General features: G+C 40.2%; 1 protein-coding gene across 1 annotated transcript in view; it reads left to right on the top strand.

Annotated features, from left to right (window-relative positions):
- The first annotated feature begins 4,122 nt into the window (after positions 1-4,122).
- Positions 4,123-11,818, top strand: part of LOC110112583 (LRR receptor-like serine/threonine-protein kinase RPK2) — a 15,830-nt gene continuing 8,134 nt past the window's right edge. The window contains exon 1 of the mRNA XM_028694342.1: positions 4,123-7,586. Coding sequence (XP_028550175.1) covers positions 4,162-7,485 — 3,324 coding nt within the window. The 5' untranslated portion in view covers positions 4,123-4,161 and the 3' untranslated portion in view covers positions 7,486-7,586. The remainder of the gene's footprint in view (positions 7,587-11,818) is intronic.

The following is an 11,818-nucleotide window of genomic DNA, read 5'->3' as shown; positions in this document are numbered from 1 at the left end:
TTCTGCGACCGGCTTACGCGGGTCGGGTCGGGTTGACCCGAAACCGAGGCGGGTCGGTTTCGGGTTTCGAAAATCGACCCGTTTATAAAACCGGGTCGGGTTGACCCGAACCCGAATAAATCCGGGTCACTTACGGGTCGGGTCGGGTTCGACCCGTAACCCGAAATTGACAGGTCTATGGTGATCCTTCCTACCTCCATCGTCAGAAAATGATTTTTCTAACCTCCATCGCCCATTGACTATGATCCTTCCAATCAAATGAATACGTTAACAGTGATTCTTTGTATTCATATCATGTAATGTATTCCATATGATATACATTAAACCAAGGCCTTCCCCCTAAGAAAGGGCCTCATTTGTAACCAATTGTAAATAATAGTAGATTCATTCAAATTGGATCAGGCCCCATAATATTTCCCATATTTAAGATTTTTCAAGTAAAAATTTTGGTGTCTCTTATGAATACTGCACCCTCTCTTTTTATCTGATTACACGCTAGAGCTTCGTTCAAAGCTAAGACGTTAAACTTTATATTTCTCTAGCACCGTGAGTACTTCGGGAAGCACAATAATATTTAAATTTATTATGATACAAATTATATGATGCTATTATGATACCATTGTTCTTTAGACTTTGTTTGAGGCAGCTAACCTTTTATTTTTTGTTTTGCTATTTAGAGTTTTTGATATGATTTTGAAAATTAACTTTTTAATAGCAAATTTTGAAATAGAAGTGAAAAAGCTAACTTCCAACGCAAATATTTTTTTCTAATTATTTATCTCACCGCAAAAGTAGTTGAAAAGCTAATCAAAATCAAGCTTTAGATTTTATCTGGAACTATTTTTTTTTTAATAGCTTTCTAACACCAATTTTTTATTTCAAAAATATTTTGCACTAGAAAACTATTAAAAAAGCAGTAAAAAAGTCATCCTAAATCAAACCTTAGGCTTCATTTGGGACAACTTTCTTTTTGCTATATATGTTTTTCATATTAAAATCATAATTTTTATTTGGCTACTGTTTTTCTATTGCTTTTCAAATTTTTTTTGTACGTGAAAGCTATTTTCTAGAACAGCTTTAAAAATTTACTTTCTCTATAATAACTTTATAAAATAGTAAAAAAATCTTCCCAAATGAAGCTTTAATTTGCTCTAAATGATACAAAGCTTGATTTTTTTTTTTCATAAAAATGCTCCTATATTATTTCTCATCTCACTTAAAATCATCTTTAAGATTCTTATAATAAACTAATATTGCTGACCTTGATCTACTATTATTTTTTATTCCTAATCATCATTCAAATTTTGTTGCCAAATGGCTAAAAAGTCAGACTTTGAAACATGAAGGCTGAGTCAAGTACAGAAGATAAAAAACTGAATTAGGTGAAGACCATTGCTACCAAATAGCTTTTTAGAAGATGAAGACAAATATGGCTCCATCATCTTGCTTGATTTCTTGTTAGGCTAATAAGAGAAGAAGAAAAAAATCTTAAGAGTTGAAAAGAAGCCAACAACAACTATAATTTTCTTAGTGGTTTTGTCTTATTTCTTTGGTGGGTTGAAGAAAAGATGAATGTATAGACTTTATTATTCATATCTTATGAGAAAGTTCATTTGAGCAAATATGAATTTTGACATAAGTATTTGAATAAAAAAATTAGATCAATTTTTGTTGAATCGATCAGTGATACCTGCAATAAATGAACAAACAGAGAGCAAGAGAATCAAATAGATTGCTAGAACTTTACTGTTCATCTTCTCTATTCATTCCACTAGTTATACAACCGTATAGAAGAGGCAGTTAGTTAGAGATCAACCGCCATGATGCTACAACAGTAATCAGATGGTGAGCATTACAGAGTATTGGGAATGGCAAAGAGAGTGGAGCAGCCATACAATAAGTGAGCCGACTTAAACATAGGTGAGAGATGGTATCAGTTTTCCTTATCAATTTTGAGATCATCTTAACTCTATTTTCAATAAACTTATAGTTGAAGTTTCGATAAGATGAACCCAATAGTAATAAAAGTAATTTGATTTGAGTTCAAATGGAACTAAATCAAGCAGTTGAGTGTAAACGTGAAAGTTTTATCACACTATTTGATTGATCAAATAATCTCCAAAGTTTGTGTTCTTACAATCAAAATGAGCATCTTGCTAAGATTAACACAATGAGCTGATGACGAATCAATTTTAATGTCATTAAGGAACTTATATGCATAAAGAATTTTATATGATCAAGATGATCAACATGAATAATTAGATGAAGTGTTCTGATTTCTAAATTAAATGATTAGAATGCCCCTATCCATAAATCTAGAATCAAATTACCAAACTTCTACTTTTACAAATCAGAACACTTCTTTGAATATATGAAAATGCACAATGAAGACTATCTCTGAGAGAGAGAGAGAGAGAGAGAGAGAGAGAGAGAGAGAGTTCAATTGCAAAATAAAATAACATCCAAAAGATCAAAAGTGCTTTTATATCTATACCTTTTATCTATGATATGTAATAAAAAATTTATCTATATCGGGCAAATCTCAAGGCAAAATCAAGTCTGAAACTTTCGAAATTAAATCGGAGACCATTTGAACTCTGATTTCAATAAATTTATAGTCTAACTGTACACCTTATAATTACGAACCCAACGTCACCAAATTCGACTCAATCTGAGCCCAAATGGGTCCAAATCGAAGACCCTAAGCGCATTTGAAATGTTCAAACCATAAATTGGATGAATAAACGATTTACAAATGTAACATGCTTATAGTCAAATCGATCATCTCAACGAGACAAATCCAATGAGCCCAAGTTAGCCAAATTTTGATATCATTAAAACATTCAAATGCCCAATAAATAGTTCACGATCAAGTGCATCATAATCTGTATATACTACCTTTCATGTTATTCATTTGAAGAGGTTTGTCAAATATATTTCCAATGACAAAGATAGTGCTTCAGGTTAGTAAAATGTGATCTTAAGCAGATAAGACAATCCAAATGAGAACTACAAAAAAAGCTCATAAACAACTATTTTAATGCATTTTGACATTTAGATGAGACAACAAATAAAAGTATTTAAATTTAGGCGTCCCCTGAATAAAATTTCTGACTTTGTTACTGAGTGTAATATTATTTTTTTGCACATGATGTACAATAAATGATATGGTTTGTGATCTTTTTTAATTGAGAGTGAATGAACTCATAATATTATTTTGCAACCGCTAGAGCAAGAGCTATACAACTAAAAACTATAAAAATTTACACCCATACCCCCATACCGAATAAATTGGGTTAAACGGAAAATTGAAAATTTAATTTTAGAAATATCTCGGATTATTTTTTCCTTCGGCACCACATCAGTTTCCTGTTGTGTGTCTTGCAGTGGATCCCAGCTAAATGAGTCCATCCATGGAACTTTTATTTGGTCAGGTGAACGCACGCAACTCTACGTTTGGATGCCAGTAGAATCGCGCCACGCGTTTTCATTATTTACCGCGCGCCCCGACAACCCGACCCGGAACGGACCCAAGATCGCTCGGTATTGGTCGATTTTGCTCGGCAATAACCAATACCGAGCAAATACCTAGCAATACCGAGCAAATATCGAGTTTTTTCAAGCAATACCGAGCAAATCCCGAGCAAATACCGAGTTGTACCGAGTTGTAGAAAAACTCGGTACAACTCGGTATTTTCATGATATTGCTCTTCACAGAGCGGTATTTCTCGTTTTTGCAAAACAATATCTAGTAATATCGAGCAAATACCGAGCAATACCGAGCAAATCGCGAACATAGCATTCCCAGGTTCCGGTCCGAGTCAAGGCATCGGGCCACGAGGTAAAGAGTAAGAGTACGTGGTGACATGTTATTGTCGGCCGAACGTAGCTCTACGTCCGGTCATTTGTTCTCATCCATAGGCCTACTAATGTCTGTACGATGGTAAAAGCACCGAAGTTTTGTACACTAAAGTTGACCAAATAAGATGTTCTATGAGATATTCGAGGGTGAACTCGGGTGCAAAGTTCTGTGGAAATGTATGGGAAATCAGAAGAGGACAGAATTTCTCTCTCTCTCTCTCTCTCTCGCCATCTCTCTCACGCTGCAGTGTGCCAGTTCGGTAAAACCCAAATTACGAAATCGGTTAAGTCCTTTTGACAATGCACTGCCATTGCTTACCTCTTCCTGCCCATCTCTTATTCCTCACCATCTTCGTTGTCTCCGCCGCCACCTGCGCCAACGCCAACACCGCCGGAAGGGAAAGGGCGGCTCTGCTAGAACTGAAGGCATCGGTATCCGACCCTGCAGGCGTCCTTTCCGGCTGGATCGCAGCCTCCGACCACTGCTCATGGCAATGGATATCTTGCGATTTAAAAGGGCGAGTCGTCGCCATCAACATTTCTGCTTACACTGGCGATACGTCGCCGTCATGCTCCCGGTCTGGTCCATTCCGCTGCTACTACTCCGATCCCGACAGGAGGCTCGCCGGAAAACTGAGCCCGGCCATAGGAGAGCTTACCGAGCTGAGAATTCTTTCTCTCCCCTTTCATAGTTTCGAAGGAGATATCGCCGGAGAGATATGGGGGTTGGAGAACTTGGAAGTGATTGATCTCGAAGGTAGTTCGCTGGTCGGAACCCTACCCTCGACGTTCCCCAGTTTCCTTCGCGTCCTCAATTTGGCCTCAAATCTGATTACTGGAGAGATCCCTATTTCGCTGTGTCATAATTGTATTCATCTGGAGATCCTGGACCTCTCCAGGAACCGTCTAAACGGCAGCCTGCCTACGTTTTTGAACTGCTTTCCGAAGTTAAGTCAATTGCATTTATCGTTTAATCGTTTAGAGAATTCAATCCCTGAAGAGATTGGCGCCGGCTGTCTCAGCCTTGAGCATCTGGACCTCTCTGGGAATTCACTGGTTGGAAGCATTCCCAGCAGCTTGGGGAATTGCAGCCAGCTTCGATCTCTTTTGTTGTTTTCAAATCGTTTGGATGGTGTTATTCCTTCTAGTCTGGGTCAGCTGGAAAACCTTAGAGCTTTGGACGTGTCAAGGAATTGCTTGAGCGGCTATATTCCTGAAGAGCTTGGGAACTGCAAGGAGCTGGCTATGGTTGTTCTCACTAACATGTTTGATTATATGCAAGCACTGAATTCCGTGATCTATCATGAGAAGGATGAATCCAATTATTTTCACGGCGGGATTTCATGGAAGATTACTAGTTTGCCAAAGCTGAGGATATTGTGGGCTCCTAGAGGAAATCTTGAAGGGGAGTTCCCAAGCTATTGGGGTATCTGTGAGAGCTTGGAGATGGTAAGTTTGGGACAAAATAGTTTTACTGGCGAAATTCCGAGAGATCTCGACAAATGTGTGAAAATTAAGTTACTTGATCTTAGCTTGAATAAATTGACTGGTTGGCTTGGTGAAGAGCTCCCAGTTCCTTGCATGGATTTTTTTGACGTTAGTGGAAACCGTTTATCGGGCTCCATTCCAAGGTTTATTAACAAGAAGTGCCCTTTGCTTCCTTCACCAACAAACGACCTGCTTACTGCTTACTCATTGTTTTTCACATCTAGGACAATTGCAGAAATTGAACAGCCTTACTTTGAATCTAGCAGGAATTATGCAATTCATCATAATTTTGGTAGAAACAATTTGTCTGGTACGTTATCCTCTTTACCAGTTGCAACTGATAGATATGGGAATCGAACTGTTTATAACCTCCGAGTAGATGAGAATTCTATTGCTGGATCATTAACAAATGATGTGTTCAGAAGGTGCAGAGAATTGGGTGGTTTGGTTTTCAATTGCTATAGCAATCTGATTTCCGGTGAAATTTCTGCTGATATTGGTGCCATCTGCAGGGCTCTTATGGTTCTTAATGCTTCCAGTAATCAAATTACTGGAGTTATTCCTCAGAGCATTAGTTTATTGGATAAACTTGTTGCGCTTGACTTGAGTATGAATCAGCTGAAGGATGTGATTCCTGCTGGTCTTTCTGGGCTTAAGGCATTAAAATATCTCAACTTAAGCAATAACAATTTCAGTGGTGGAATTCCTGCTAAATTGAATGAGTTGCATTCCCTTCAAGAACTGGATATTTCATCCAATTTTATGACCGGCGAGATCCCTGGTTGCCTTGTCAAATTGAGAAAACTCTCGGTTCTTATGCTCAATGATAACAAATTTTCTGGAAATGTACCTTCTGGTTTTGCTAATGTGGCATCACTCTCCAAGTTTAACATGTCTTTCAATGATCTATCTGGTCCTTTGCCATTTAATTCCAGTAAAATGAGTTGTGATAGGATTCGTGGAAACCCGTTGTTGCAAGCTTGCCTTGATGATTCTTCTTCTGGTTCAGTTTCACGTCTTCAAAGAAGCGGTGGGGATTCCGACTCATTGATTAAAAATAGTATACCCGCACAGATATCACCTGCTAAAAGTAGTGGTGGTCTCAGTACTTTTTGGATTATAGCAATCGCTTCAGCTGCAGGTATTGTCTCGGTCCTTTTAGTTCTGATTGCCCTCTATATATATTCAAGGAAATGCCTGCCCAGCTCTTCAGTCAAGTCTTCTGAAATAAGGGATGTAACAATATTTGTGGACCTTGAAATTCCCTTGACTTATGAGTCTGTAGTGAGAGCCACCGGGAACTTCAATACAAGTAACTGTATTGGAAGTGGAGGCTTTGGGGCCACTTACAAGGCTGAGGTCTCACCAGGAGTTCTTGTAGCCATAAAAAGGCTTTCAGTGGGAAGAGTTCAAGGGGTTCAGCAGTTCCATGCAGAGATCAAAACTCTTGGCAGGTGGAGGCATTCTAATCTTGTGACTCTGATAGGATATTATGGCAGTGATGAAGAGATGTTCTTAATATACAATTATCTCCCAGGAGGTAACTTGGAAAATTTCTTACAAGAAAGATCCAGGAGACCTGTGGATTGGAAGATGCTTCACAAGATTGCACTGGATGTTGCACGAGCTCTTGCCTATTTGCATGATCAGTGTGCACCACGCATCCTTCATCGGGATGTCAAACCAAGTAATATTTTGCTGGACAATGATTTCAATGCATATCTTTCTGATTTTGGGTTAGCAAGGCTTTTAGGTAATTCAGAAACACATGCCACAACTGCTGTGGCTGGAACTTTTGGATATGTTGCTCCAGAGTATGCTATGACTTGTCGAGTTTCTGATAAAGCTGATGTTTATAGCTATGGAGTAGTGTTGCTTGAATTATTATCTGACAAGAAGGTACTTGATCCGTTCTTCTCTTCCTATGGAGATGGTTTCAACATTGTTACGTGGGCATCTATGCTTCTACACCAAACTCGAGCTCCTGAGTTTTTCACTGAGGGTCTTTGCAATGTGGCTCCCCTTCAACATTTGATAGATACACTGAAATTGGCCATTAGATGTACAGAAGAACAGCTTTCTCAAAGGCCTAGCATGAGACAAGTGGTACGGGTGCTCAAGGAAATTCAACCCTAACGCTTCTAAAATGAATGATGAGATGATAAGGTTTCAGTGCTCGACTTATAAAATGCTAAAGCTGTCATCTCTACCTGTGATTAGTACAAGCAAAATGTGAGGTAATTCCTGACTGTTTTCTTGAGGCTCATTCTCTATTGTATACTGAGGGAAAAGGTGAATGAAGTGTAAATATGTTTGCTTGAAACAGTTAATATAGTAATCCCAATTTTTAACGCATTCAGGTAGCTTAATCAATCAAAGTAATATTTCTTCCAGTCATTATCGTTGTACTTGATGTAACTAAGAAGGAATAAAAAGCATATTGTGTTTGCCTTTTTTAGCTTAATTAATTGATAATTGACAATATATATGCCCTTGCATGAATGTTTAGTCAATATAAATATGCACTTTCTTTTGAGCATTCTTTAGTTATTTCATCTTATTGGATATTCCGACTCTGATATTAGAGGATATAAAATTGATAGGAAAAGCGCTGTAGAACATATCAATTCATGGGACATTCTAAGTCTCTTGGTTGAGTATAAAAGAAAATTTAGTTGTTATCTCCATTGTTGGAGCAGAATACATGGTCGTAGATAGCTATGTCGCTCGAGTTTTATGGCTCAAACAACAATTGTTTTATTTATGAATTTCAATGGAGAAGATACATATTATGTGTGACAAATCAGTGTTATTTGTATAACAAAGAATTATATTCAACACTATAGACCCCCCCCCTCTCTCTCTCTCTCTCTCAATCCAAGAAGAACAAGAAGCTCCTCATAAGAAAATCCTTACAAACTGGTCTTAGAGATAGGTGAAAGGTGAGGAAGGTTCTTGTTTAAAGAAGAGAGGAGATGGGTTGTCCATGTGTGAGGGGCAGATGCACGCAGGGCCAAGGGCGTGGTAATGGCTGCACGTGAAACAAGGCTTCGAGCTGGAGCAGTCTAGTCGAGGGAAGGAAATCGCAGGATCGCGACAGACGAGCGCTGGGTTGAGTCGCACGTGCAGGGGGTCAAAGGCGGGGATGGACCGTGCGGGTGGATGCGTGCATACGAGGTGGGCTTGCAGTTGAGTAGAGGTCGGGTCGGAGCGCACACGGGCGCATGAGCGCGAAGCAAAGGCCGGGATAGCTGGTTGCGCGAGCGGGCTAAAGGCACAGGATCGGGATCGCGGGTTGCGCGAGCGGACCGAAGGCTTGGGGTCGGGTCGTAGTTGCGAGACTGGTTAGAAGCAAGAGGTGCGGGCATGAGTGGAATGTACTATCAGTCGGATACAAGAACGTGATCGGGGTGCAAGACTGGTTAGAAGCAAGATTTATCTGTTCTTTATTAAAGATTTATTTAAATCTTTGAGGTGGAGTAGAAGCAACTACTATTTCAGATCATGTTGACACAAAGATTCAAAATCGATAAATTTACCAGTTAAAATAATTTCAATTTATGGAGAATGAAAATAAAGGCTCTTCTTGTTCATCAAGGAACTTCTGAGATGATTTCTGTTGAAGATCTTGCTGCCATACCAACAAGGCAAGGGCTAGGCAAATCCAACTGAAGGATCATAGTGCAATTCTTCTATCGTTTGGTGATGAAATTTTGAGGGAAGTAGCCAAAGAGGGTTCAACTATAGAAGTTTGAGAGAAGTTGGAATTATTGTATTTGGAGAGATCATTGGCCAATTGGTTATATCTAAAGAAATCCTTATACACATGACATGACTTGATGATCAAAACAACACAACTATCTAAAAAAATAATAACTTACTCCAAATAGATCCATAAATAACACAAATAGAGCTATTTTTACTAATATCCAATCAAAGCAAACAAGATACAAGTTGATTCACTGTTCTAGAGGTGAATCGTCTCTCCCACAATTCCTAGCAACCTCTAGGAACCCTAACACCTCCAAAAACTGCTGCAGAAATTCAAAACATAACATAAAAAACTATAACCCACTATAATCTCCCCCCTTAAGCAGCTCAAATCTCCTATTAAATGTCTCTTACATCTAATAAATTCCCCTTACATGTTTCCTTCCAAACCCTCTTCTCCTATAGGTGATAAAAGAGGTCTTGGGCCCCAACTGGGTAGCTGAACTGCTGTTGACAGCTGCATTAATGCTCCCCTCCCAAAAAGTCACATTGTCCTCAAGGTGGAAAAAAGGAAATTGCTTCTGAATAGTACATTAGGGATAACATGTCGCCTCATATTATGATAAATCCTTCCACTTGATCAGCACTTCCTTGATCCCTTGATCTCCTTAGCTCACCCCTTTTACCTCCAATGGTTCTAATATCACCTCTATATCCTCTAACAGTGTGGCTGGTAGTGCAGGCGAGGGTGTGTAGTTTATAATGGCTCGTCTTAGTTGTGATACATGAAATATGGGATGAATGGCTGAGGTCGGTGGCAATTGTGGCGATATGCTAGTGAGCCAATGCACTCCACTACCTCGTAGCTAGGGCCCAAAGTAGTGGGGGAGAGCTTTTCATTCCTTCATCGAGCCAAAGTCCTCTATATGTGAGGTCAAATCTTCAAATAAACCATGTCCCCAACCTTAAACTTCACATCTCTCCTATATCCATATTTCTTCTTCTTCATGATTTGTTGTGCTCTCTGTAGATGTTCCTTATGCCAAACTCCAGTCTCTTTCTCCCAAGTATTGCTCCACTGATGACATTGGTGTGTTACCATGCCCATAATGTATCAGATGAGGTGGATCCCTCCCATATAGAATTTTAAATGGCATTGTCTGTACTGCTGTATGATATGAAGTGTTATACTAATATTCCGCCCAAGCTAATCATTTGGCCCACATCATTGGTGTATATGATACAAAGCAACGGAGATAAGTCTCCATACTACGATTCACCACCTCCGTCTGGGGATGGTAAGTTGTACTCCTCTTTAGGGTAGTCCCCTACATCTTGAATAACTCCCTCCACAAGTAGCTCAAGAAGACCTTATCCCGATCAGACATAATGGACTCGGGTATACCATGCAAATAAACTACCTCTCTAATGAATGTGGCTGCCACCGACACCGCGGTGTAAGGGCGACGCAAGGGAATGAAATGAGCATATTTTCTCAATTTCTCCACTACCACTAGAATCACAGTAAACCCATCTGATTAGGGGTGTCAATATATGACCCGACCCGAACACAACCAGAAAAATTCGGGTTATGGTCAATTCAAATAAAAAACGGGTTGGGTTTGGGTTCAGATTTTTGACCCATTTGTAAAAACGAATCTGGTTAGGGTTGACCCGAAAACCCGGAAATGACCCAGGTGACCCAAGATTTCGCGTTGAGTCTGCCCTTTGCGGTGACTATGTCGAGTCTGCCTGGTGCGGCGGTGCCTGTGTTTGAGTCGAGTCGCGCAATGATCGCCTTTAACCCCCTCAAGTTTACTGTCCTGGACCTCCTGGTCCACAAATACGAGGAGCACGCCACTGTTGACGCTGCCTCGGCAACCTTCGCCATTGCCTCTGACGTTGTCTCGCCTCTGACGCTGTCTCTGATGCCCCGGAATATATGGTCGTCGAGTTCGAGGTCATCCCGTGCATCTTTGTGGGCTCCGAAAATTCAGCCCCGGCCTCCGCCCGCTGTTCTTTTTATTCGGCGAGGGAGTTTTAACTGATAAGTTCCGGGGTAAATTTTGGAAGACAGATGGGTTTGTAGATAAGACACTGTGGGTCTCCGAAAGGATTCTGCTCGTGTGGTTCGAATGCAAAGGGTACGATCACACTATCCCGTAGGACAAAATGGTCATAGGCCTTTACAATCAACACAAGCAGGCCGATGGAAGAGCAGATGAAGTTATAGATACGATTAGCCATGGAGGATAGCGGCTTTCACCTACCAACCTCGATGGATAATAATATCTATAACCCAAAAGTTCACGAGATTTCTCCCATTTGATGCATCAGCTCGAATGGGGTTTATTTGATTGTGGGGATCGATTTCCTACGGGCGCAAGCCCCCGTAGTTAATTACATCCTAAGCCTTGACTTAGGAAGACTCTCGATTAAGGATGTTAGATTATCTGCTCTAAAGGGTTTAGTGTAAAGGGGGATTTCTAGGCTTTCCTAATCAAAGGGGAAGAGAGGCTCAAGTTGGCTTAATAAATCACACAGGGTTCAGTCAACATCCGGCCGGTCTGAGGAAGGAAAAACTGAAGAAAAGAAAGAGGCCACGCATTCAAACAAGCATGAGAGAAAGAGGGAGGCGGCGTCATCTGTGTGACGCAGATAGGTAGGGTTTATAGCTTCCGAAAGGATGGAGAGCTTACCCACCAATAAGGTGTGTAGTGGTTCACTCGTACCACTCACCTTTAGACCCTAAATCTAT

Source organism: Dendrobium catenatum, unplaced genomic scaffold (genome assembly GCF_001605985.2).
Source record: "Dendrobium catenatum unplaced genomic scaffold, ASM160598v2 fragScaff_scaffold_459, whole genome shotgun sequence".
Lineage (NCBI taxonomy): Eukaryota > Viridiplantae > Streptophyta > Magnoliopsida > Asparagales > Orchidaceae > Dendrobium > Dendrobium catenatum.
The sequence above is the reverse complement of the archived record's forward strand: the minus strand, read 5'-3'. Positions and strand labels throughout refer to the sequence as shown.